This window comes from Marmota marmota, unplaced genomic scaffold, assembly GCF_001458135.2.
Source record: "Marmota marmota marmota unplaced genomic scaffold, marMar, whole genome shotgun sequence".
In the NCBI taxonomy this organism is placed as follows: Eukaryota; Metazoa; Chordata; class Mammalia; order Rodentia; family Sciuridae; genus Marmota; species Marmota marmota.
The window spans coordinates 7,254,163-7,280,988 of NW_026000138.1; the positions used below are offsets into that span (position 1 = coordinate 7,254,163).

Genomic DNA, 26,826 nt, shown 5'->3' on the forward strand with positions numbered 1-26,826 from the left:
CCATGTGATAACTTTTGGGGGGCCAGGAAAGAGCCAAGATCAGCCTTCTCTATCCCTTAACTACATCTTTTGAAAGTATGGAACTATGCTTCAGCCCTTCCAGGAAATAATCAGGAACACGCAGCAGTCGTGGTTAATTGGGTAGAAAATGTAACTCGTGGTGGAGAGGGAGGGGGATGGATACTACCTACTTCATGTTGATTTTTTCTGACCACCAAAAATATTCCTTTCTAGGGACCTGCTGGAGCGCTCTAGATTAACAACCCCTGCCCGGCACTCATCGCCCCCACGCCGGGACAAGCTCCCAGCCTGGGAGAAGGTGTGACTTCAGACTTAGTGGTAAGGACTGGGGGTGGGGGGCGGAATGCAGGTCCCTGTGTGAGGTGATTGTAACCAGAAACGCCTGGGCAGGCATCTCGCTGCTGTCCTGGGCGGCCGCTGGCTGGCAGCCGGCCGGGGAGAGGGAGCCGCCCCGAGGTGCCCCTGCTGGCCGCTGACCGCCCCTCCCCGGGGCCCGCCGATAGCTTATCGAGCCCACTCCGGGGGCGCCCAGTGCTACAACCGGAAACGCGGCTACAGTCCAGGGGCTGCTTGATGGAGCGGCCGGTGCAGCGGTGCGCGCAGGCCAATGCTTAGGCTCCGGCGCAGTCTTGGTGCGTCCGCCCGCGACCAGGTAAGGCACCAGGTGGGCGGGGAGCGTCTGCCGCGCCTCCACCCTCCGTTCGGTCCGCTGTGGGCAGGTGAAAGGCTGGTATTTTACGGAGATGGAATGCTGAGAGTCGAGGAGTGGAGATAGGCGCAAAAGTAGTGATGCCAAGGGTTCGTGCCACTTCACCGCGCGGGAGCGACGGCCCCAGGGTTCGAGGACAGGAAAGCAAAGAGAGAAGGGGGGATGCCAGCATGCAGGTGTGCACCCCCAAGTAATCGGCAAGGGTATGCTCGCGACGTGCGCCTGTCCTCCGTGTGCCTTGTCACTCTCCCACAACTCAGCCAGAGCCGCCTGCGCTCAGGATAGGGAACATCGCGTGCGTAGTGCGCTCCATGCCACCGCGACGCCAGCATGCATACGGGGGTGACTTGCATTGGGGTGGGTGGACATGTTGTAAAGAGCTACTTGTCGCGTAGTAGGAAATTCACAGGAATTTGGAGTCTAAAGTCCTGATTTTGAGTCCACACTTTTCACTTCTTACTACTGTGCGCTGCTGGTCTGGTTGCTTAACCTCTCTGGGCTCAGCTTCTTCATCATAGAGGGAGAAATTCTAAGAGAAAGTCTAAGTGAGTTGTTGAAGTTTAGTTAGATGATGAGTTGAAAGACTGCTACAAAACAGAAAGAACCTTATTTTTTGTGGTCGACTATTTTTAGAAAATTCTGGCACCACGTAGAAAGTGTCAGCGGACAGACCATCCGGATGACTGGGCTGTGTGTTCCCCCTGCAGGGGTCCCGGGAGGGGTCAAACCGGTTGAGCCAAGGCCAGCTTCTGTTCTGAGCAGGTGTCCTCAGACGCATCAAAGACATTTGGAGGGGACCAGCAGCCGGGGTCAATGATTTTTTTTTTTGGCTGACATCAACCATGTGCCTCCCCAAGACCTTTAATACCCTCACTCCAATGAGCCCTTGGGATCTGGGATCCGGGCCCTGGGAGAGCTTGGCTAAAGCACACCCCCGGTTCCTACCTTCCAGCGGGGGTCCGGACTCACCGCGCCCCAGCACTGGTGTGGACTGCACTGGGCGCACTAGAGTTCATTCCGCACAGCCTCGACCCGCGACCCCAAGAGCAGAGGCTGCAGACAGACAGACGCCTGGGTGTCCGTCTGGGAATCAAAGGAAGAAGGCACTTCTCTCACCGGGAGCGCCGAGCCCAGCTGAGACCAGCCAGCTCACATGCCCCACAAGCCTCCGACTTGCTGGGGCCCTTCTTGAGGCATTGGGATGAGTTTGCCATAAGCAAGGTCCCTTCACCTGCCCAGGGACCTTGGGCCATTGCAAAATTGCTTGCTTCTTTTTTGATTCTAAAAAGGTCATAATTTTAAAAATTACAGTTTTTCCTTGGGGTCCACATTCCCCACGAAGTTAAGATCTATCCTTCTCCAGAAGCTCAGGGGGCCTCCTTGGGACAAGGTGGGACATTGCCACTCCATGTTCTTCTACATCTACTCCCAAGGCAGTTAGGGGGTGGGGAGAGGGGGACACAGACACAAGTACAAATGCACACTTTAAAAAATCTTCCTCCTCCTTCTGGGCTAGTGGTGTAGCTCCGTGGGGGAAGGAACACTTGCCTAGTAGGAGGGAGGCCCTGGGTCCAAGCCCCAGGACTGCAAAAGAACAGGGAACACCAATGTGCCTTTTAACAGTGTGAAGAGAAACAAGCCCAGAGAGGCCTTGCCACTGGCTCAAGGTCAAACAGCCAGCAGAAAGTAATGCCCAGAACCTTAACGAATCCTGAGAGTATACTGAGTCCAAAATGTGGCCCAAATTGGCCTCCGAACTACTTAAGCTTAAGGCTCTTGGTTATTGTTCTTCTTTGATGATGGCACATGTAAACTGGTTTGAAAAACAAAAACTTTGGTGTGCAGAGGGCCAGAGGCATGGGAAGGCCAAAAGGACCAGCTTAGCTCTTAATTACTCTGTTTTTTAGCCTTTAGGATGACAAAATACAATAATGGAGAGCTTCTCTGAAAATAGACACTAAAAAATACCATTTTGAGAATATTGTATTCAAGCCTAAGAAGACCCTCAGTGAAGTCATGAGTAGAGCTTCAATTAGACGGAAAGAGCACAGTCCTTGGGGAGGGGGGTAGCCAGATTGGGGGATCCTAGATCCTGCGTGGCTTCCAGGTCTCTAGAGAGGATTGTCCCCAGAAGTGTGCGGGCTCCTCACTTACACCAGGTGTGCACCCAAACCACCAACAGAAGCACACAGAGGCATCTCTGCCCGCATTGGCTTGGTCCCTCCAAACACTTCCTAGACACTCACAGCCCAACGGAGGGTCGCCAGGAGGAAAGTTCAAGTCGACGGTCTAAGTGGTCTTTAACACCCCCCAACTCTCTCAGCCTCTCTGTTTACCCATGTGAACGGCTCCTCTTCCCCCACCCCGCACTTCCACCCCCCCTCCTTTCCGAGGTCAGCTATAAAAATAAACTATTTTTCCTTGTTAATAAATCTCCGCCCGGCGCCCTCTTTTAAAGAAGTCCCAAAAAAAAAAAAAAAATCACTGCGCCCAGCGCAAGCGAGGAGGGAGATTAATCTCGAAGCAGGATTTATGTGGCGCGGGCATCCTCAAACAATTGGAGTCATAAAGTGAAATGAGATTCGGAGGCGGGTGGGGGAGGGGAAGGGCCTCGGGAACCACAAACACGTTTGTGTAGCTAAACAATGTGGAAACTCTTAAAGACCCTTTTCTGCAGACATCTTGCAAGCAATGGCGCTTCCCTGTCAGCCCGCGGGAAAGGGAGAGAGATATATTAACTGAAGACACAATCTAAAATTACTTAGGGGTTTTAAACATGCGGGCAATGGGGGCGGGGGTGCTGATAAACTGTTGTCCATGTTTCCTTCTCTCGGTATATTATTTCCAAGATATTTCACCCTCATCACAACGTCCCCTCCTTCCCCGCCCCCTCTTTTCTCTCTCCATTCATTACCTTGACTAGTGAGCAGTGGCCAAAGTCTGGCGGGACTAGAACCAGCCAGCAAGATCTAGGTTTGCGCCACCGGGACCCTTGCAATCAACCCATGCGTAAAGACGCAGGCAGAGCGCAGGGTGCCAGGGCGCACCGGCTTCAGTGGATCACATCCGCCTTTGGTGTGACTTTTCTCTGGACCCTTCTGTCTGTAACCTATGGACACGTTAGGGATTTTAGAAGTTTCAAACAGTCTTTTTGTGCGTGGCCTTGGGCAGGATCACAGGCAAAACCTTTTTTTTTTTTTCCTAGCCCCAAAAGTAAGCGCGCATGGGAACACAGATGCCCAGGTGGTTTGGGGTGCCAGCCTTGATGTATTGGTTCAGAACTGGTTACAGACTCCTCCACCCAGTGTCCCAGCCTGATCTAAACGGCTTGGCTTCAGATGTATGGGTAGGGGAGAAACGAGGGGAAAGACTCACTCTCCCTGCTGCTGGGAGGGCGTTTGTAGGAGGTAAGTCTAGCAAAATTGAGGCCAGGGACGTCGTGCCCTGGAGCAACCTGGGCCCAGAAGTCATGTAGTCTCTGTGACTCACCAAATGATGAGCACTCCCGTATTATCACCAAATCCCCGCATGAACCAGGCGGTCCGAGTTAACAAATTTAATTGGACATTCCGAAGGGCCATCTGTAAAATGGGGATGCAAGAACCGCGCTGCATCCAAGGGGTGTTGGGGAAGTAAATTAATTTAAGCTCGCAGAAAAATACAGGTGGTCAACCGGTGTCAAATGCTCCTGTGGTTACCACATATTATGACGGCCTCGCAGGGAGGGGAAGCTGTTCTATTATTATGCAAAGGAATTAAGGGCCAGGGAGAGATTCGGTGTCCCTTAGGGAGATATGATAAAGCTAGGATCGAAAGCCTGACCTCTGGATTCATCATTGATTCCACCAGTGGCCGGCTCTGTGCGGGGGCCCTGGAGCTCCAGCTGCGACCAAGATGGCCTTTGGCTACTGGAGCCCGCCAATCAGTGGGATAGCCCCGCGTTGAAACCAATAGTGCCTCATTCCGTGCCAAATTCTTGCCTGCCATTTCCTTAATGCCTCTCTGGTCACAGCTGGGGAGCTGCATGCTGCAGACAGACCCCTGCCTCCCATCCCCCCAAGTACACGAACGTGATGGGAAGAAAAAGAAAAAGAAACAACCAAACGGGCAAACGCAGAGACAGTCTCCTCCACTGGGGACACCTCCGCGACGGCTGCTCAGCGCCCGCCTGTGACCAGCGGCGCAGCTTCGCCCAGGCAGCTGCCTGCCGCTGTCGCCCTCGCGGGGCAGGCGTCCAGCAAAACATTTCCAAACGTGTCTGGGCCCGATTCCGGAGTGTGAGGCAATCCCTGCGGCCCACGCTGCGGGCGGACCCTTTATTTAGCGGCGATTCGGTGGGGCCGCGTTTGTCAGCGTCACTTAGGTCATCATTTCTGGGTGCGCACGGGCAAGTTGGCTCTGCGCGCTCTCCTCGACCCTCCCCTCCGAGCGGCCCTGCGCAGGGGCCCCGCCGAGCTCCCAGGGATTAGCTCTGGGGGCTTGGTCCAGACAAGTGAACACCGCCGGGCTGTTCTCAGCGCCTCCTGACTGTGGCCCTGGCGGAAATTCCAACCCAAACCGCGCATTTTGAATTTAAAAACAAAACAAAAAAGTTTAGCTACGCTAATTCCTCCACAGTGGCTTGAACTGGCAGCTTCGTTGCTGATTGCCTCCTCATATATATCTCTTGCATTACCCGGTTGAAATGGCCAATTATCTGGTCTAGAATTTTCTCCAGTTGCCATGTAGCCCAAATGGGCTCTTGTACAAGACAGCTGTTCAGAGTGCATTGGCACGTTCTCCAGCTAGGACCCCAAAGGATCCACTCTCTCCTAAATTTTCCAGGTACTTCGGGATTTCCCCGTTGTCAAATTTCCCAATTCCCTGAGGCTGGGATGGAGACAGGCAGGGGGAGATGGGCAGGGTGTTGGCCAGTCCATGAGGGTATGGTGGACACTTTGGTAACTTCCAAGAGCTCTGTGGGCTTCAAGTCACTTTCAGGGCCTGTAATAGAGCTACCAGTTTTCCCAAATGGAGGTGCCCCCACAGGCCGCCCCCCCCCCAATATACACACAGAAATATAAATTAAAGCTATCCCTCCAAGTCTCCAGACTCTGAATTTCTAAACGTTCCCCAATTGAACAGGCAGTTTAGCGTATTAGGGAGAGGGGAAGCTAGGCCAAAATTTTCACATAATTTTCTCATTTTCTTTCATCTCCATCCTCTGATGTAGACGTACAAGTTTTATCTTGAAAGGCAATACAAGAAAAAAAGAAAAAGAAACAAAGAGCCAGAAACAAAACACTCTATGTTTGTTTTAAACTTCCTTCCAGCACTTAGCAGCTGTGTTCTTCAAACCAGGCCAGGGTGGCCAGGCAGCCACAGAGTCGGCAGGGTTTGGGATGGTTTTGCCCACTTTTTTAGTTTAGGGAAAGCCTGTTGGATCTCACCTCCAGCCCATACCATTTTCACTGACAGGCACCAATTTCTAACCCTTTTGTTCCTTAGGGGCCTGGATGGGGAAGAGGGATTCTCCCAAATCTTTTCACCTATGACAGAACTCAAAGACAGAGACTGGCTGGTTCTATGAAACAAAGTCCAGTGAATTTGTTCACAAAGTTTTCCCAACAGCTTGGATATTTGGAAAGGAAAATTCATGACCACCCGGGGTGGGAATCTGGATAATCCTGCTGGGTTGGATCTTAATTGCTTTTCTTTGTGCTTCATCTACCTGGGTTGCCCTCTGCTCTAAGGAGGGAAGAGTCTGAGACCCCCAGTCCCCTCCCTGGGAGCTCCTTGGGGATTGTGGGTGGTTATTATTCCCGGGTTCTTGGGGACACATTGAGCCCTGACTTTTTTTTTTTTTTTTGCAACTGGAGAGGTGATTAAACAAGCATCCTGTGGCTGTGTCCAAGCACATGCCCACCCTCTTTTCCCCTCTGGAATACAAGGAGGAGGGAAGGTCAGGAGGTGTGAGGGGTGCATTATTTGCAGTTATCAGGGAGGAAGCCTGGCTCTCCAACCAAGTTACATGTGGTGCCTGGACCATGATCCAGGTCTGAATACTGTAATCGGTGTTTATGAACCTGCTCCCCCTTGGAGAGGAGATTTTGAGCTTTTATTGCATCTCTTGGATGTTCCTAACTTCCGAAGGTTAAGGATGCCCCCATTACCTGTTACCAGCAGTGGTCCCCCAAGGACTTTCCAAATCTAATTAAATGGGGTGACACTCTGGATGGGGTTGGGAACATAATTTTCTAAACAAGGACTTGGGTGTGTCAATGCCAGATCCGAACCCCTTCCTTACTTGCTGAGTGATACTAGGCAAGCAGTTTAGCCTTTCGGAACCTAGTTCTCATCTGGTGATAAGGAGAAGCCACCCCAGGGGGCAGCGGCCAGGGGAAGGATGCACCATGCTTAAGGCAGTCCTCCTCCATAGGGCTGGAGACCTGTCTGCACTGAATTCTCAGCCAGCGGTTTGTGGAGTGCTGGCTGGCCGCCTCTCCCCTCAGCCAGATGGCGAGAATGTAATAAAATAAATATATATTATCGTGCGAGTCCAGAAACAGCGGTGTGTGGTATAGGATAGCTTCCTGTCCGAATTGTGTGGGTGGAGGTCTGCTTGTCCCCTCCAGCACAGTCCCCAGGCTGTGGATTGCCTTCCCCTCTCTAGCCGGGCAACTTGGGCAAGTGTCTTCCCGTGTCCGTGCCTGAGTGCCCAGTGGGAGAAATGAGTCCTGCCTTGAAGGGTCGTTGGGAAGCGAGTAGGTGCGTGGCACAAGGTAGCGAGATGCAGAGAGACAGTATCGCGGCACGTCGTAACAAACACATAAGCACAGCCTAGCCCAACATCCACATCCTAATGAAAGGTAAACGCGGTATAATACCCGCTATTACGATGTGTTATATTGTATTATAATTCTGGGCACACGTGTGCGCGCTGGGAGAGACCGATTGCCTTGGCCGGGACACGTTGCGCCATTTTAGTGCCCGTAGGGGACACATGGTCTCGCGATCGCACCTTTTCCCTGGCGGTCGCGGATTAGAGTTTCTCAGCGAGGAGGAGCGCCGGCCGAAAAATGCAAGAGCTTTCGCTTTCTCCGGTGCCACTGCTCAAGGTCCGTTGAACGATCGGGGAAATTCTTGGAAGCTCCCCAGCACCAGGAGACTTTGGCAGGGTTCCGCTGATTCGGTAGCCGCCGCGGAGAGTCCGCAGGTCACCCTGGAGATCGTGCGTCCTGGGGAAATTCGTGACTCAACGCAGCGCCCTGCAAACCTACGCAGCAACCAGAACGCGGAGGACCTCACCGAGTCAGAAGCCTGGGAAGGCGAAAGGGAGGGCCTGAAAGCCACCGTCGCTTCACACTCTGCTTTCCTTTTAGCGCGAGGAGCTGGTGAGCCCTCCAGGAAACCGCATGGTTGGAAGCAAGACAGTGTGCTCGCTTCTGCGCTGCTTCCCCAGACGCGCGCTCTGACCAGCCATGCGGAAGGACTCCTGCTCTCCTCTCTTCATTCAGCCTTTTCTAAACGAATCAACACACTCATGCAATTGCTTGCAGCAGTAGCAGCGCGGGCGCGCCCCCCAAATCACTCGCGTATGCAACAGTTCGCCCACAGAATTATATGCACACAGAAGTACTTGCGAACCCCAAATCGTCGGCACGTGGGCATGGAATTACTTGCAAATCGATGATTATTTACACGTGTGGTGTGCACGTTCCGAGCCTCGGATGACTTATGCATAATTATCTGTAGACAGAATCATCTTTGCTTGCGCACATTTATTTGCACGCGCGCTGGCACGCGTAGACTTCCTTTCACACGCACACGTTAAGGGTACTTGCGCGGCTTTTGCGCTGCTGTACAGATTTTGACACAAACACACACGCGCAGACCTGGAAAGTTCCCGGATTTAGCGGCGAAAACGTTCTCTGCTTTGTGTTTGATTGTTGTTGCTGTTGGAGTTTGGGATGTTTGCTTTGTTGTTTTTGTTGATGTTTTTGATAAAGGTCGAGAACTCAAGAATTTTCGGGCTAGAAAAGGCAACAGGAACAAAGACCAGAGGGCCACCCGGTTTTGAGTAGCGGTCCGGGAACAGTCCTAGGGTTACTGGCAGCGCCCGGAGCACAATGAGAGCCCAGGCTGCCGCGTAACCTCCGCGCCGCCCCGGGACGCGGAGCCAGGTGGGGCTGGGAGGGACAGTGGCCTGCGCTGGGCTGACTCAGCCCCGAGGGTCGGGAGCTGTGTTTATTTTCTAGTTATTCTTGGCTGTGGTCCACGCGATTATTTGGAGCAGCGTTGGGAACTCCAGGGAGAGCTGGGCCTGAGGGGGCTGAGGTGGGGGTCCCTTTGCCTGGCTCCGCGGATTTTATGGCATCGGACCTCGGAGCGCAAAATCACAGGCCGAATCAAAATGTGTAAATTAAAGATTTGTGTTATAAAAAGGCCCAAGTCCAGCCATTGGAGGAAGACGGGTTGTGTGTTGTGTGTGTGTCGCGGGGTGGTGGTTTCCAAGCCGATCGTGGGGAGCCTTTTGCCGTGTCCTGATCGCTCGCCGCTCCTTCCCCAGCTTGGGCAGCCTCGGTGCTGGGGCGCTGGGAAGCGGGCCCCCGACTAGGCCTAGGGCTCCGTTCCAAACCGGGTGGCCTCGCCAGGTGAGAGAGAAAGAACTAGACTGAGCCTACAGGCCTCCCTCTCACGGAGGCTGAGCGATCTCCGAGCCTCGACCTCGGGCCACTTGCTAATTAGGTTTAATCGAAAATGCCTTTATGTGCGTAGCCAAGAGCTGAAGCTTGTTTAAGATCAAGCGCCATGCTGGAAAACATTGGAGACGGTTTCTTTATGGTTCAGAAACCTCTCAACTGTCTCTTTTATCATTTAACCTTTTTTTTTGGGGGGGGGGTTCTCTTGCTTTCTTCTTTCCCTTTTTTCTTTCTCCCCCTCCCTACTTGCTTCTTCCTTTCCCAAGTTATTACCAATTTTGTTTCTTTCCCATTTCTGCACATTTGCCACCATTAAAAGCCTGCCTTCTTTCCTGGTGTTTTTTCTTACCTTAGTTACACCATTTCAGTTCCCACCCACCCACCCCCCTTTTTTTCTCCTTCCCTTTTCCATTCCAATATTATTTCTTCCCTTCTTGGCTGAGAAGGGTCTGCAGTTGAGCATGAACTTTCCTGATTACCGCAAATGCAAGAAAAGAAAGAAAGAGAGAGAGTTTGGGTCTGGCGAAAATCAGAAAGGGGAGGAGAGAGCTCTGATAACCACTTCAAGCATCCCTGTATTGGGTTAGCATCCTCCTCCCCCAGCCTGGATGTACTGGGGAGAAAATGGGCGGGGGAGGGGGGGGGCTCAAAGATGAATAAGAACCCAATGGGGTTCTTATTCCATGGTCAAGAAATTGGTCCATTTGTAATGGGCGAAACGTCCAGTTATTAGTGTCCCCCACCACCACCACCGCATTATCAGCTGCAAGTATCAGCTGTGCATTTGATTTCCATCTTTGTTCTGGGAGCCTAGGAGAAAACCTTGCCAAGAGTTAGCAAGAATTTTGAGAAGACCAACCAACCACCCATGACTAAAATCCTTCTGAGACCACCTAGCTCACTGGGAAGACAGATTTCTTTTTCTTTTCTCCCCTCCCCTTGGAGCCCAGGTCTCCCTTCTCAACGGCTGTTCACCCATTGTTATATTTATTAGGTAAATATAAACCCATAAATACACAGGAATGAAAAGCCTCATGTCCCATAATATGCTGCTCAGAGCCACCAACATCCATCTTCCAACTGTCCTGCGTCTTTAGTTTGACCAAGAGGGTAGGGAGCCCACCCCCTTGCCCCCTTTTCCTGAGTGATGAGAATATTAACATCTGACCACCGCGCCCTCAGGAGCAGCCTCCACCCCTATCCACCTTTCCCAAGCTTCCCTATTAATCAGAGGTCATTTCCTCCCAGGCTCGAAGCACAACATGCAATTCAGACCAGACAGGGAGAAAATGCTGGCATGCCCCAGCCGTGGCGAGATCAGTCAGAGCCCCATCCTCATGGAGGGGACCTTGCTTCCAGAGACAGAGAGAAGCAGGCACTCTTGGGGGGCAATCCCAGGGGCGAGTGACTTCAGGAAAGAAATCCTGGTAGCAACACATTTAAAAAGCACCCGCTCTTTAAGTCTGGCTTTCTGGACCAGCCAGCTACTGAGCCCTGTTTTTGAGCCATTGATGGTCTAGTTCTTTTGGAGCTTAGAACCTGCTTTAAAAAAAAAATAGGTACAGATGGAAATATTTCATTAACACACAGCACTGAGGTGGGCGTGGGAAACAGTCATTCTCCAATGAATAAATGGTTACAGCCCTACGGTGGGTGACAATGTGGGATAGCTATCAAAATGGAGAGAGTGAAACCCTTTGACATGGCACCTTTTCATCCCAGGTGTTAATCCTACAGATGTGACCGTTCATTTGCAAAATGACGTGTGTCTGAGGACCTTCCATGCAGCCCTGCCGTAATAGCCGGAGTTTGCAAACGACCTGATGGATATTTATGGGAAGCTGGTTCAACTAATGATGGGGAAGGGAGCAGTGAAATATTACGCAGCTGTAGAAAAGATTGAGAGCTTTCTGCATGTACAGATACGGAGGGTTTGTAGGCTGTTTGTAAGAGATGGTAAAATTAAAAGCAAAGGGCAGATCAGTTTGTATAGCAGGCAACTGTGTGTGTGTGTGTGTGTGTGTGTGAGTAGAGACCCTCCAAAGGGTATGCGAGATGCTGTTACCCTGTCACCATGGAAAGGACTAAATGAATGGTTTGGGGGAGGAAATTTTACGTGCCTAGGGCTCCATTCCAAACTGGGCCTCAGTACTTCAGGAGGAATTAGGTCCCTAGTCCTGTCCCCTTCTCCAGCATAAATTCTAGTGGGTCTTCATCCCAGGAGCCAACACTGAGCCTTGAAAGCTAATGGGGTGTGAGAATTTGGCTTTGGAAAAATTCTCGATTAGGATCTGGATGCAGGCCCAAGGTTCCTGTGGGGAGTCCTTAAACATAGATGCTGGGACGGGTACCAAATTTCCTCTTATCTGGGGGTTTTGCTTCTGCAGGTGAAGCCTTCAAACTTCAAATGCATTCCTTTGCTACTAGAGCAACCACCCAGGAAGCTCCAGGAATCATGTCTTTTTGGCCAGTGGAGCTAAGTTAGGCGAAGTCAGCAGATGCCTTGTGAACACCTAGGACGGCTCCGTGTCCAAATGGCCACAACATGCGCTGGTTTTGTATACGCATCTGCATCATAAATATCAGCTTCAAGTTCTCTTTCGAGAAGCTGTACACCGAAAACCCATCTCCATCCCAACCCCTTCCCCCAGTCCTCTGATTTCCTCCTTCCAAGGCAGTTTCAGGTGTGGACCCTTTCAGGTGTATTTTTCTGGATCTGACTCTTATCCATGGTTAATTCCATCTTCTTTGACTTTCCAGATCTCAGACTCCATCTATAGCCACGGCCTAGTGGGTAAGAGCCTGGCTTCCTGGATGCACATACTGGTCCATGACTTTTGACTCTGTGACCTTGAGCAAGTGCCCCAAATCTCTGCCTTGCTGTTCTCATCTGTCAAATGGGAATGATCCTTGTATGTGCCTTACATATGACCTACCACAGTTAAATGGGTCAAAACATGCAAAAGCATCTAGAGTTCTATTGGGCACAGAGAAAACACTGAAGGAGTCTTAGCTGATATTATTGGAACAGAGAATCATGCCCTAGCTTTTTTATGCAGCTGGTTCATTCTCCCTGATGCTGTGTAGGTGATAGTATCTTAGACCCATTGCTAGAAAAATCACTGAAGAGCCAAGTTGCATCAGCAGGTTTATCTGACAGCTCTAAATACTTGGAAAAAGGGAAAAGATGTTAAAATTCTCTAATCTTACCTTCTACCAGATAGATTAGAGGTGGAACTCTATAACATAGAACTGGAATTTCTGTTACCGTGTGTGTGTGTGTGTGTGTGTGTGTGTGTGTGTATGCTTGCATGGTGTGTTATGTTAGCACTTGAACAAACGCCTGGACCCCAGGATCTGGCCACTTGGTGTGTGGGTAGACCTCAGGAAATCTGCATTAAAGTTGAAAAAGTTTGTGGTCGTGCTAAAAAGTTGGATTCCATTTACAAATTTAAGGTTCTGCACCAACTATAATCTACTGGCTTTTGAAATGCATTCTTCTGGATAAATAGGCACTCTCTTTTAGAAGTGTGTCCAAGCATGATTTCCTTAAATTAAATCTTTACCATGTGTAAAATATCCGTGAGGCCACAGGAAGAGGAGATTCCCCTGTGTCCTCTCACAGCCTCCCGGGTATCGGTGCACTCTCTGACGCGAACAATAGGGCGTGGTGGAAGGTCTGTGGACCTTATAGACATGCCATAGATGCTCAGCTCCTGCCTGGAAATGTTTTTAAGAAAAATGTCTTCATAGCTCCTTGCAAAAAAAAAAAAAATCATTGTACAGTTGGATGGTCAATGATGCTTTTATTTTTTTGGCCATTAGCACATAAAATCTATCCCTCCTCGGTACCAGGAAAGAAGCCAAAAAATTTAGGAGAACAGCGAGACAGCGAGATCACAAATATGCCATGAGTGAGCTCCTCATAGCAACATAAACAAACTTTGTGGGTTTTTTCTTTCTACTTGGAAAAAAATTGTTTAAATATGGAAAAGTACACAGATTAATATGTCAAATACCTACGTACTCACACCCAGAAAAAAAACACATATTAACATGTGGTCACACTTCAGATCTTTTTTTTTTTTGTTAACAGAAACAGAATATGATCAAATTGGGGGTGTGTTTCCCTCTTTCTGATACCATCCTTTATCTCTATCCCTTTTTAGAGGAAACAGCACTCATGATGTTGGTAAATTACCTGCAATTGACTTTCTTTATATTTTATAAACTATCCCTTTCTCCATAAGCAATCAATCCAAAAGTTTCTCTGATGATGGTTTCTTATATTATGACTTTTTAAAACAACCACTACTAATAATGACACACAGAACATTAATTTCTTCATATAGGCCAGTTATTATCTGTGCACAGGAATCTCTTTTGGGCAGAGACCCAAACGTAGAATTACCGAGACCTGGAGCATGCATGCGACTGACCTTTCCCAAGAATCTTCAGTTTTTGTGCGTGATCTCGGACACCTTTCACCTTAAGTCAGCCTCAGTTTACCTCCTGGGAATGTGAACCAGATCATAAAGGTTGAGGTAGAGAGGAAAAGATCCCACGTGGCAAACATACCATAACTAGTAGCCATGCTGTGTGATCCTGAGAATATTACTGTGGCAATATTAGCCAGACCCTCTTATCAAGGATATATAAAAAAAAAAAATAACGCCAGAGCTGAGAAAATGGTCTTTAGGACTGAATCGAACAATTCTTCATTGTTGTCTCATTCCCTAGGCCTGAAAATCAGCAGCAGGAACTTCAGTTAAATTTTTATATCAAATCAAAAGAGGAGGCAAAACAGGTGAAGTCTGGAAATATAGACCTGGGCTCCTGTGGCTCAGCTGAGGATTGTTGACCCCACACAGATCCCCTTAGGCTGCCTGATGTCTCATGCTTGAGGTCTCAAGGCAAAATAATCTTTTGCTTTGTGAGATTGGGCTGTTTGGAAGAAACATAGATGGGGACTGGTTCTTTATAAATTATTGAAAATACAAGGTGCACCTGGGTGCCGTGGCACACACCTGTCATCCCAGCTACTTGAGAGGCTGAGGCTGGAGGATCGAAGTTGGAGGCCAGCCGTGACAACTTAGCAAGACCTTATCTTGAAATAAAAATAAAAATAAAAAGCACTGGGGGTTGTAACTCAGTGGAACAGCACTTTGTTTAGCATGTGTGACACTCAGGACTCAATCCCCAGCACTTCAGGGGAAAAAAACAAGATAAGACCAGGAGCTAGGGGTGTAGCTCAGTGGGTAGAGCACATCGTTAATGGGCACAAGTCCCTGAGTTCTACCCTCTGGCACCAAAAACCAATCAGTACACAAATTAATCAAATGAAATTAACAACAAAAGACCTAAAGTAGATATAAAGATGCTATTGTTTATACCTTAAATGTGGCTGGACATCAGTAACGATTTCTCTGTTGCACACATACCCGAAACATTTCAGAAAATTTTATCTTGACTTTTGAAATTAGTTTAAGAGAGGAAGGGAACAGACTCTATCAGTGTGTTGATGGGATTTTATTCCTTGCTCTGCCTACTTTGGAATAGAGGAAGGCTTTGTCCCTACATGAACGGATCTAGGGTGGGGTAAGAAGAAAACAGAGGCCACGCAGTCAGACATTTGTTTTGCAAACAGCTGGTGGCTTGCTGGGGTCCAATTAGTTGTTTTCCAAAATGACTTAGTGCCTGACCAAGTTCGGTGTCTTTCCTTTGTCTAGGCTCCTCCACAGCCAAGATATTCAAACCCCAACGAGCTGTGTCTAAAACTTCTTTAATCAGTTATCAGCTAAATTCAGCTTCTTTTTAAGTCAAAAATAGCTCTCTGGTAGCTCGAGCTCAGCCAACTGGCTTCTCTTCAAGCCAGATCGTCTGAGGCTGGGCTCCACAGGAAGCGCCGGGGTCCTGCTCCTCGCAGAGACCCCATTGATGTCAGCTGGACCTGGGCCATTTTCATTTGCTAATAAAGCCCCAGAATCCGTGGTGAGGACCTGATGAAAGATGCTGGCTCCCGTTGGTGGCGGGGAGACAATGGAACACATGCGGTTGGGGGGGGTGGAGAATGAAACCCAAGTCGCAGTTCAAACCTGCTCCCAAAGCCAAGTCCTAATGGTGTAATGGGTGGTTCACGTCCCCCAAGCGGGTGGTGCAGGAATAATGGGGCTGGAAAGGTGGTAGTGGGTGGGGTGGGGACTCAAGGGGAGGTGGATGACAAAATAGGTGTTTTCTATTTGTATAAATCAGCTACAAGAATGGGCACGATTCAAAGAGCCGGCCATCTGGTGCAGGGAGAGGTTGATGTGTGTCTGTCACTGTTGGTGGTGGTATGTGTCACCCCGGGCAGAACCATGACCGTGTTACTGTCTTCAGTTGGTGGTTAAAATGGTTTGAGGAGTTGCATGTGGGTGCCGGGGTGACCAAGAATGGGCCGTGGTGGCTTCATACTGCATTGGCCTGGGTCAGTGTATTGCAGAAGTCATGGGTTCTCAAAACTCAGTCTCAGGTGACCTTGCTCTGTGATTTTGGCCACAGCCAAGCACCACCGGTCATGCTGTTTTCTTTATTGTTCCCTTTTCCAAACCTAAGCATCCCTTGGCCTTCATCGGAAGCCTCAGTGAGTTTGCTCGTTAGTCTTTATATACCTTTCTATATGCACGTTAAGGAATATGTGAAGGCTAACACTGTCTCCTGGCATTTGTCTGGTTCCAGATAAAATGATCGTGAGTTTGGGTAGCGTTATGGCTAAGAACTTAGGGTTAGGTATTCATCAGAACTTATTCAAACCTCACTGCTCACAGTTAGCTGCAGTTTAATTGTATCAAGTTATTCACCTGCTTTCAGCATCAGTGAATGGGGGTGATAATGCCAACCTTTCCTGCCTCCCTTCCTCTCTCCCCCCTCCTTTCTTTCCTTCCCTCCTTCCCTTCACCTCCCTCCCTTTCTTCCTTCCTTCCTCGTGGGACTAGGGATTGAACCCGGGACCTCAGGCAAGTGCTCTACCACTGAGCTACCTCCCCAGCTCTGCTGTCATATTTTAATGTGACTAAAAATGTTCTAAAGAGTTCTGGGCCCGAGTGCATGGTGCAAGATGCCCCATTAATGTCACCAGGTGTTTCCAAGGGCTGATCAGGCCTGAGAAATGAACACGAATCTAGGAATCTGTCCTCAGCTGCTCTCTCTCTTGGAAAATGTCATTAACCTCTCCATCCGGCTGCCCCGTGCCCACCCACACCTTCCACGCAGAAACCAACTGGGTTATTTATAAGGGGCTTGGTGAATCCCAAACACATTCCTATAATATCGCCTCCATTCTCTGTGAGCTTTATTTCCCCCAAAGCTATGGCTGCGGTTGGCAAGGTCGGGCTTGGGGTCCTCCATGAGGATCCTCCCTCACTCTGGAGAGAGCAGGTACAGAGGCCTGTGGAGGAGGGGAGCTGGGCTGGCCCTGGATGCAGGGACAAGGGTATAGACAGGTGGAGAGGCTATGTCAGGAAAGGAGAGGCCGAGGAAACTCAGATGTGGTCCTCTTTGGAACAGTCTGCTGGCCTGTCAGTCTCCTCCTTCCACCCTGGAGACACGGTCAAGGGGACTGGGCCTTGCTGGTCTCTGCACACCTGTTGCCTGACACAGTGTCTGCAACCTAGGGGTCACCCACCAGGACATGACAGCACCTGGCCACGCTCACGAGGCTCTCAACCGACTCCGTCGACAGAGACACAGCTCTAACCCGCATAAGGGAAAAAAAAAATTGAAGGAGAGCATTTTATAGGCTCATGAAACCAAGAAGTGGAAGGGGATGTTGGTTTCAGGCGTGTTGGGATCAAAGGACTCCGAGGAGGCCGCCTCATCCTTCGGCCGTTACCATCTCTGCTGGATCCATCATCAGACCCGAGCCCCTCCCCCACTTCTCCATATATAAAAATAATTTTTTTCACAAACCGTCAAAGGTAAAGATGTTGCTCCTTTTAAAATTTTCTCTAAATACATCAGGAAGCATTTACCAAGACCAAAGATGTTACCTTAGGTCACCGCAGCGCAATGGCCCAAATCAGAACATCCGCTGTGGACGCAGCTCACAGCCCATGGCCATCCACTGCCCAGCCGGGGGCTCGCTGGCCTCCGCCGCCTCCACCCCACCATCCAGAATCACGCGCTGTGCTGCGTTGACATGTTCTTCTCCTCTAATCTGGAAGCCCTTCTTTTCTGTTTCTGGACCTTGATATTTTTTTTGAAGAGTCCAGACCAGTTGTTTTGGAAAATGTTCCCTTATTAGAGTCCGTGTGATGTTTAATCCTTAAAGGTGACAGCTTTGTCACCAGACACCTGAGATGGGACGGCTTGCAGCCCCAGGTCTCCATGCGTCCCGTGGGTCCTTGGAGGAGGCTCCTCCAGTTTCCAGGGCTCTCAGGCTCATGGTTTCTGGGCTTTGCTGGCCGAGTCTTGATGATTGCTGGGTTTTCAAGGTCATGTCACTTTTGGAGCGACCTCAAGACCGTGGTCCATTCCGGGTCATCTTTAGCAAGATGTGATTCCATAGATCTGCTTAAGGATTTCTGTTGCCCAGCCTCCCTGCAGTAACACCAGCTGTCCATCACCTGACTGTTTACACTGTAACCATTCCTAGCCCTCCCCATACCAGCTTACCTGGGGGTGCTTCATGCCCTCTAATCATTCTGGTAATCAAGGTTTTACTCATGAGGTACATTTATCCACTCCAAATGTGGTAGAGTTCTAAAAAAAACATTAAATTGAGAAGTGAGTCTCTTTTATCCTGTTTTTTTTTCAGTGGGGTGTGGGGGGGCCAAGGATTGAACTCAGGGGCACTAGACCACTAAGCCCCATCCCCAGCCCTATTTTGTACTTTATTTAGAGACAGGGTCTCACTGAGTTGCTTAGGGCCTTGCTTTGGCTGAGATGACTTTGAACTGGCGATCTTCCTGCCTCAGCCTCTTCAGCTGGGATGACAGGCGTGTGCCACTTCATCTTGCAAATCTCTTTTATTCTCTGAGCTTTGAGTGTTCCTATTGGTAAATAGACGATAACCATAGTACCTATCTCCTAGTCTTGTGGTGAGGTTTAGATTTGAGTTAAGGCAAGCTCAGCATCTAGTGAAATGCCTGATACAGTGTCTATGTTCAGCTCTGTCTCTTGAGCTGTGTTTGTAGACATGCGTCTCCAGTTCTCAATATGGGCAGATTGTGGTCTTTGCTTTGCAAACAAAGATCTGCAAAGAAAAATTGAGCATGGTGCAGTTGTTGCAGAGTTGTGCAGGCCTCATCGGCTGGTGGTTGGTCAGCACAAGGTTCCTATTTTCACGTGGGTGGAGCTGAGGGTTGAACGCAGCATCTAGGACCTGCCAGTCAAGGGCTCTACCACTGAGCTGCTCCCCCCGCCCCTAGAATATGAGCTTCTTGAGGGCCCAGGGTTTGTTTGCTTGGGTCAATGCTGTAACTTCAGCACCAAGAATAGTTCCAGAGAACTGGGGATGGGGCTCAGTGGGGGAGCCATGGCCCAGCATGCCCAGACTTTCTCTTTAGTTCTGAGCATTGGAAAAAAAAAAAAAAGTCTGGCATACAGTAGACAGTCAATATTTATCCAAATTATGAGCCACTGCTTGGTAGCCCTGGAGGTTGATTTTGGAAGAAGATGGGCTCTAGTACTAAATGAATTCCAGGTATAGGTCAGATCTCTGTCTGCTGAATGTCTTTCAGCTGGTCCCCAAAACCTGTGGAAAAGATGCTCTCACCATGGACCAGTGGGGCATCGAGTCAGTGCCAAGAGTCAAGGCAAAGGAGGACGTCAAAGGATCTCAGGGCACTGAAGCTGGGCATGTTCTGTCCCATGGGCTCCTTGGTGTGAGCCCCCAGTCCTGATGTGGTTCTACATGGTGCTCAGTAGTTGGACTTCTCCTCCAGGGCAGGGGACGGGGGGGCGGGGGACCGGGGGGCAGGGGGCGCAGGCTTTCTGAAAAATCACAATTTTGCCTTTTCTGATAAATTGGCAGTGACAGAGACACAACCCATTCGGGATTGGCTTCTCTCCCCCTTAAACGTCCTGAAGACTCTGTTGTGTGTGTGTGTGTGTGTGTGTGTGTGTGTGTGTGTAATTTTCTTATTCTACACATGGACCACATAAAAGAAGAAGAGCAATTTCACCACATCTGGTGACCTTCTGTCCGGGGTACATTAAGTGTTAGCCGTGAGCATCTTATTTGATCCTCTCAGTAATCCTAGGAGGCAGGTACTGTTATGTCTGTTGTGCAGAAGAGGAAACCAGGACCAGAGAGGTTTCATAATTTACCCACAATTTAGTGATTGTCTTGGCTCTGTGCTGAGCCATGACCTAATCAAGGTCTGCACAAAACTCCATTCTACATGCACTCTCGTGTTGGGGACCCCCCTTGCCACCACTCCTTCCCCAAGCCCCCAGAAGACCAAGAGCCATCAGGCTGCTGCTCTTTCGGTGCTGTGGCTGCAGTCAGATGTGGACGAGGCTCGACAAGGGCCCCGAAGGAACCAGTGACCACGTGCCCTCCCAGCAACTGACTCTCCCGACTTCTGAGATGCACAGGCTGAGCTGCAGCTGGGGACAGGGATGGCCCAGCTCAGCCCAGGTCCACGCAGATGATGATGACTTGGAGCTCAAAGGTCAACACCAAGGTGAAAGGCCTGTGTTCAGATTTCCTGCCCCTCGGGCTTGGGCCACTTTTTGAAGGAGGAGCTGTAGGTCAGCTCTGAGCACGACTGACCTCCCCGAGGGCACACTGCATCCTTGGGCTCTAGGGTTCTCTTTTTAGGGGTGTGAGAGGGGAAAATGAGGCTCTGGCATAAACAAAGGGGGAAGAGGATGTTGTCCTGGGGTTGGTGTGGGCTGAGCCCACGGCTTCTTTAATCAAAATGTAGGCTGTTCCAGGTAAATGGCCGAACGCTCCTAGGACATGGGTCAAATCGTGTTTGTCCCTTGTTTCTCTGAATACATGGCAACGTGGCTGCTTTAGGAGCCGTGGGGTGACAGGTTGCCCTGCTGAATTTCCCAGAGACCCCAGAGACCCGAGTTCTCTGCAGCAGGAACCTCGGGTGATTGGTCCAGTTCAACCAGCCTCAGCTCTGGGGACCACACCACAGTGTGTCCCTGTTTTTCTACTCTTTAAACTCAGGATGGCAGACACAAAGCAGGCCTTCCTGTCCTTTAGCTATCTCCCTGACAGACGAGGAGTCCTATAATTATCTTCATTTTAGATATAAGGAAACCCAGGCTCAGAGAGCTGGCTAACCTGACAGCTGTCACAGCCAGGACTTGAACCCAGATCTCTGGACTCCGCAAGCCACCCTACTGTTTGTGACTTCGTGCTAGGGACCCTCGTTTCCGCCACAGGACTTTAAACACATTTCTTCTCCCATCCAGCCTGCGTTACAGTGGAGGAGGCTCACGCTCAGAAGGAGTAGGGTCCATCATGAGGGAAAGATCCAGGTGGGAGCGTCCACCCCTGGTGGTCTTCTTCCACCATCTGTTTCAAAAGCCCTGACAACTGGGCATGGCTACCGTGAGGCCCCTCTGGTCCGTGGCTGTGGATTTCAGTGATCAGGACGCTGGCAAAGTGCCACGTGTCTGGACACGCTCCGTGGGCCAGCCCAGACGGCAAGGACCCCCTTGTTACGGGTTGAATCCTGTCTCCTCCCAAATTCATCTGCTGCAGTCCCGACTCCCCCGAGGATTTCAGAATGTGACCTCATTTGGAAATAAGGACTTTATAGAGGTAATTAAGCTGAAATGAAGTCATTAGGATAGGCTCTAATCCAATATGACTTGTACCCCTATAAAAAGGGAAAATGTGGACACAGACAGGCACTCAGGGAGAAGGCCCTGTCCAGATGGAGGCAGAGACTGGAGCCAGGCACCAAGGAATGCCAAGGAGTCCAGCACCCGCCGGGAGAGGGGAGAGGGAGGAGCAGGTGCTCGTCCTAACTCTCAGTAGGAACCAACCCTGCCAACGCCCAGACTCTGGACTTTGGCCCCCATAAGTGTGAGACAATAAATTTCTCTTGTTTAAACCACTTTATTATGAAAGCCCTGGGATACAGCTCTTGGCAGGGCAAGAGGGTGCCCCGAGGGTCCTGAGGGTGACCCTCATTGTAGGCAATCACTCCTACGGTGGCGACGTTGGCCGCTTTGGTGACCAGGTGTCCAGGGAGACTTGGGGGTGGCCCGTTTCAAACTTGCCCCTACTCAGGAAGTCAGAGAGCAAACCTGATTAGGGTCAGAGCTCTCTCTGCTCAGAGGACCACTTGACTTTTATCTGTGCATCTGGAAGCATGTGCCATGTTTACCAGCACCCAGGGGAAAACAGAAAGCATCTCTCTCTCTCTCTCTCTCTCTCTCTCTCTCTCTCTCTCTCTCTCACACACACACACACACACACACACACGATTGTTTTTAGTTACAAGTTCAATATCAAATACTGATCTAGATCAACGGTTGCACCAAGTTAATTACAATAGCTAACATTTATATCTCCCTTGCCTGATACTTTTCATTTATTTTCTCATTCGAACCTTCACAACCATAAGGAGATACAATTATTATCTTCCTTTGGCAGATGAAAAAGCAAAGGCTGTCAGGCCACCTGGTCACCAGAGGTAACAAGATGATGACCAGTAGTGCTAAGATTTCCATCCTTGCCGGGCACAGTGGCACACGCCTGTAATCCCAGTGGCTCGGGAGGCTGAGGCAGGAGGATCACGAGCTCAAAGCCAGGCACAGCAAAAGCAAGGCCCTAAGCAACTCAGTGAGACCCTGTCTCCAAATAAAATAGGACTGGGGAGGTGGCTCAGTGGTCAGGTGGCCCTGAGTTCAGCCGCTGGTACCAAAAAAAAAAAAAAAATGTTTTTCATTCTTAACGTTCTAAACCCAATACAGAGAGACAGAGACCTTTTCTTCTCATTATTTTTGGCCAAAGTCCTACAGCAACCTCTGATTGGATAGAATTTGGACACATGCCTACGGTTGGACCAATCACGGTAGCTGGGGGATGGAATATGCTAATTGGATACCCGCTGAATAATGAGAGGGAGCTGCAGCCAGAGGCGGAAATCAGAAGCACCAACCTATTTCCGTTGTTTTAATAATTAACCCTTGAAATTAAATCCAGGGCCTGGAATTTTGCAACGGAAACCTTGAAACTCCTTTCCTTAGCAAAAATCAGAATGTGGAGCTCGTCCCTAGCTTAGGGCCCTCTATGGGTCATCTATGGCTGCAATCATGCCCCGTGACAAACACCCGCAGCCTTACAGCAATAAGCATTTATTTATGCTTAAGAGTCTATGGGTAGCAGGATGGGTGAGCCAGCCGGGGTTGGGGTGTTTATGGTCAGCTGTGGCTCAGCTGCAGTGGACCAAGGGGCTTTGTTGATTTGGCTGGACTGGGTAGACTCAGCTCCCGGCCTCCTCCTCCTCCTCCTCCACAGGCCAGCCCACAGGGGGAAGGTGGAGGGACAGCAGGCAGAGACGCAAGGTGTCCAGTTGGTTACCATCCTATTAGCAAAGCAAGTCACCAAGGCCACTTCCAGCCTCAACGTGGGGGAGGATGATCCGAGAGCAAAACTGGACCACTAAATGCAATTGACCTTCCACGGACCTCAAACAGCCTCTTTCCTTTTCTGGATGGGGAGTAATCAGGAAGTGAGAATCACGCTGTGGCTCCCAGCCCCTGACTCTGGCCGTGTCATCACCAAATACTAGGACCACAAGCAGAGGTCCCCCTCTGTCCCCCTCAGCCTTTCAGCCATTCACTTGATGAGCATTTCTTGCTGGTCTGGGGCTGGGAGACCATAATCACACAGTCACGCCCGGAAAGGGGTGTCTCCCGGGCGGACACAGGCCCGGGAGGCAGTGGTTACAACTTGGGTTGTTAAGTGGCCAAGCAGAGATAGGGCCACAGAGCTGTAGGGGCCCAGGGAGGGCCCTGCCCCATGATAACAAGTTTGCGAAGGAGCAGCTGCTCCCCTCCTCTCCTCCCACCCCCAAACCGGGGCCAGGGCCGCCTGGGCCCTTTGGACCAGGCCATGAGTGTTTCTGGCCTCCTCCTCTGTTCTCCCACTACCTCTCTTTCCAAGACACCTTGGCCAGCTACTGCTTGCAGATACTAGGAAGTTGGTAGTAGAGAGACTAGTTTAGAAAAGAAATGTGTTTGGGACAGCGCAGAAAATGGCCCTCTTGGTTATTTAAATCCCCCCTCCCAGCAGGAACCCAGTTCTTCTTCCTGTCCACCCAGGGAAACCAGGAGGTCAGGGCATGGGACACGGGCCAGGACCATCAGCTAGAAATGGTTCTTTCTTTTTTGCCTGCGACGGGTGCGCACCCTGGATGCATAAATCCTTTATTTCACTTTTATTATTATTATAGCTCAGGGTCCAGTATGGGCCATAAATGGATTTAAGAGGCTGCTAGAGTATAGAATTTAATACAGTTGGCATCATTAAATAGTGCCACAGCTTACCACCGATCCTCTCCCGTCCCCTCTCACCTCCCTCCCGACTCCTGGTGAAGAGTCCCTGGGGCAGCCTTCCCAGGGGAAAGGGCAGGGGGGAGCCGAGCAGAGCTAAGAGGCCAGGGGGGACGGCTGGAGTCACCTTTCCCAGGGTGTCCGTAACCCTTGTGGAGAGGGCACTGGGCAAATGACCAATTAGGGACACTTGGGGAGATGGGACAGTGCTTTCTAGATAAGCAGGGGGTTATCAGCCTATAAAAATACCACTTTCACTTATCTGCTGGTTTCTTCTGCGGGCTCCTGGGAAGAGAGAGAAGGGTGCACAAAAACAGAGGCTGAGGACCAGGGAGAGATGCACAGGGACCCAGGGCACTTGGGGCAGGGAGACGGGAGGCAGCTCTGGAGCAAGGGCCAAGAAACCCCAGCTCCACTGCCAGGGGTTTGTTTTCCCCTCTAAACTTATCACCATTCAGATTTGCATTCTTGCTTTTATTGCAGGGAGTGGGGAGGATCCTACAGTCCTGTGTGTTTTATTGATTCCTCCTCTGTTTTGTACATCCCCCCATCCTTGGGTCCTCCTGTGACTCCACCATATGTTTGATTTAACACGATTTATCTAGTGTCGATTATGTAAAAGGCACAGTAAATAAATAAACAAGCATGTAACAAAAACGACAGCTAATGCGTCAGGCTTAGCAGTCGCTGGGTGCTCCAGGCCTTTGCTGGATGGAGTGATTCACTTAATCCTCACAAAAGCCCTTTGGGACAATTACTGTTAGATCCCTTTCATGGATGAGGAAACAAACAAATAACAGAGCAAAAGAATTTCTACTAGTGGCTACCAGTGCTATGAGGAAAATAAAGTAGGGAGATGGGGCCGGCAGTGATTGAGAGTTGAGTGAGAAGCTGGAATCCCGGAGGAGAGCTGGGAGCAGAAGGAATGGTACATGCAAAGGCCCTGAGGTCAGAATAAACGCTGGTGCAAATGAGGGTCAGAGGAGGAGGTGGGTGGAATGGAGAGGCAAGCAGTGGTCAGGGTAGGAGGCAGGTGGGACAGGCAGGAGCCAGCACCTGCAGGGCCTTAATGACTTGTGGGGATTGGGATTTTATTTTGACTTTTCAGATGCACTTTGCAGGGTGGTGAGTAGGAATAAGACCTTATCTTTGCCTTTTGTGCTCCATACTAGGTGGCTCGGGTGTCCTTGGAGCCTGGGTGAGAGGGTAAGATGGCAGTGTTGGTGGTGAGGCTGGGGCTCCTGTCCTCCCTTAGAGTCTCTGCAATGTGGGTGGTACTGAGGACAGAAGGTGAGGTGCCGGCCTCCAAAGGCCTGGAGAACTTTAGCAACTCCCTCAAATTGTGAGATCGTCCATCTCTAGAATTAAAGGGTGGACGGGTGATCATCGGGGGCCTGCAAGGCTCCCAGTCTCTGGGGCGGGAGTCTCTCAAAGCTCCCGGCAAGCAGTGGTCAGGGTAGGAGGCAGGTGGGACAGGCAGGGGATTGACAGGTGGCTTGGGAGGGGCTGGCCTGAGGCTTAAGGGAGCCGCTGGAGATGGGCTTTTCCTGGCCTGACCCACACCCCTCCTTCCTTCCTCCTCCTGATGGGAGGCTCCTCATGCAGGTGGGACCTGCTGAGTGAAGGGGATCCCGCCATGCTCTTGGGAATGACCCACGATTGTGCCCACCCAGTTACTCCCGCCAGGCTGGGAAGGGGCCAGGAATGCCCAGTGGAGCCCTGTGGAGCCATGTTAGAGAGGCGGGCTCCTGGCTTTGACGCCAAAGGCCAGGCACGTGGCTGCAGAGCGTGTCGTGAGCAGGACTGTGACCTTGTGCACACATCCATGTACGTGGCTGAGGCCCTGTGGCTGTTGGGACAGCACACACACAACTGCACATACCACGATGCGTGAGTGTGCGTGTGACTTGGTTGTGCCGTGTGTGTCTGACAGTGAAGAGTGTGTCCCACGGTGTGGCTAATAGTGTGTGATGGTGGGCAAGTGTGACTGGGTGTGTGGCTGAATTGATATGTGCACACTCACAGGTCTGAGCCTGTGGGTAGCTGTGCATGGTCATCATTGTGTGTCTCCATGGGTGACTGACTCTGTGAGCATGGGACTGGTGGGTGTGTGTGGGTACTGAGTGAGGGGTCTGGGAGTGTGTGTGTGTGTGTGTGTGTGTGAGCGCGTGTGTGTGGCTGAAGCAGTGTTTTTCTATGGCGTTCATGATGACAACATATTTGTGATCGGGTCACGGCGTGTATGTGTGGCCATGTGTGACTTGTTACAAGAACGTGCATGTGACTTACATGTGTAGAATGCATGAACACACGCGTGTGAACATATTTGAACATTTCCTGGGTGTGTGTGTGTGTGTGTGCCATGCTCTGAAGGACATGGTGCTTGCTTTGAGCAGTAAAACTGCCGTCTGTCTCCCAGGCAGAGGTGGTCAAGGACAGAAGTGCTGCAGCCACTTCCAACCCAGGGCAGGTTGGGGGATGGGAGGAGCAGCCAGGGAAGGACTCCTCAGCCCTGGGAAAGGCTCCTCTAGGTGGCTTTTGCCCTGGCATCCAGAGAGCAGCAGAGAAGACACCTTCTGCAGAGCTCCCAGGTCCGCACACCTGTGGGACAAGGTCAAAGTTTGCCTGAGGTGAGCACTTGGGGGGCGACCAGGCTGATGCATCCGATTTCTCGGAACCAACTCCCAGGAGGTGCGTGTGGCCAGGCTTCAGAGTGGAGGGGCGGCCTGAGGGTTGTGGGCAGGTGTGCTCGAACAGGGCAGCGGTGCTGGTTTGAGGCAGGAGGCCGCGACCCTGGCCGCGCCCCCCACACCCCCAGCTTGCATGTCTGCCTGTGGGGATGCCCTTTAGATCCTGCACCCCATCTTACAACCTGCCAGCAGCGTGGGCTTTCCCCAAGCCCCGGGG

At 50.7% G+C, this 26,826-nt stretch overlaps 1 protein-coding gene across 2 annotated transcripts in view; it reads left to right on the forward strand.

Moving 5' to 3' along the window:
• The first annotated feature begins 416 nt into the window (after positions 1 to 416).
• Tbx5 (T-box transcription factor 5) overlaps positions 417 to 26,826 on the forward strand; it is an 85,950-nt gene continuing 59,540 nt past the window's right edge. The window contains exon 1 of one of the 2 annotated variants that reach the window (XM_048785663.1): positions 417 to 673. In XM_048785663.1, coding sequence (XP_048641620.1) covers positions 629 to 673 — 45 coding nt within the window. In that variant the 5' untranslated portion in view covers positions 417 to 628. The remainder of the gene's footprint in view (positions 674 to 26,826) is intronic. The other variant, XM_048785664.1, reaches the window with a different exon arrangement.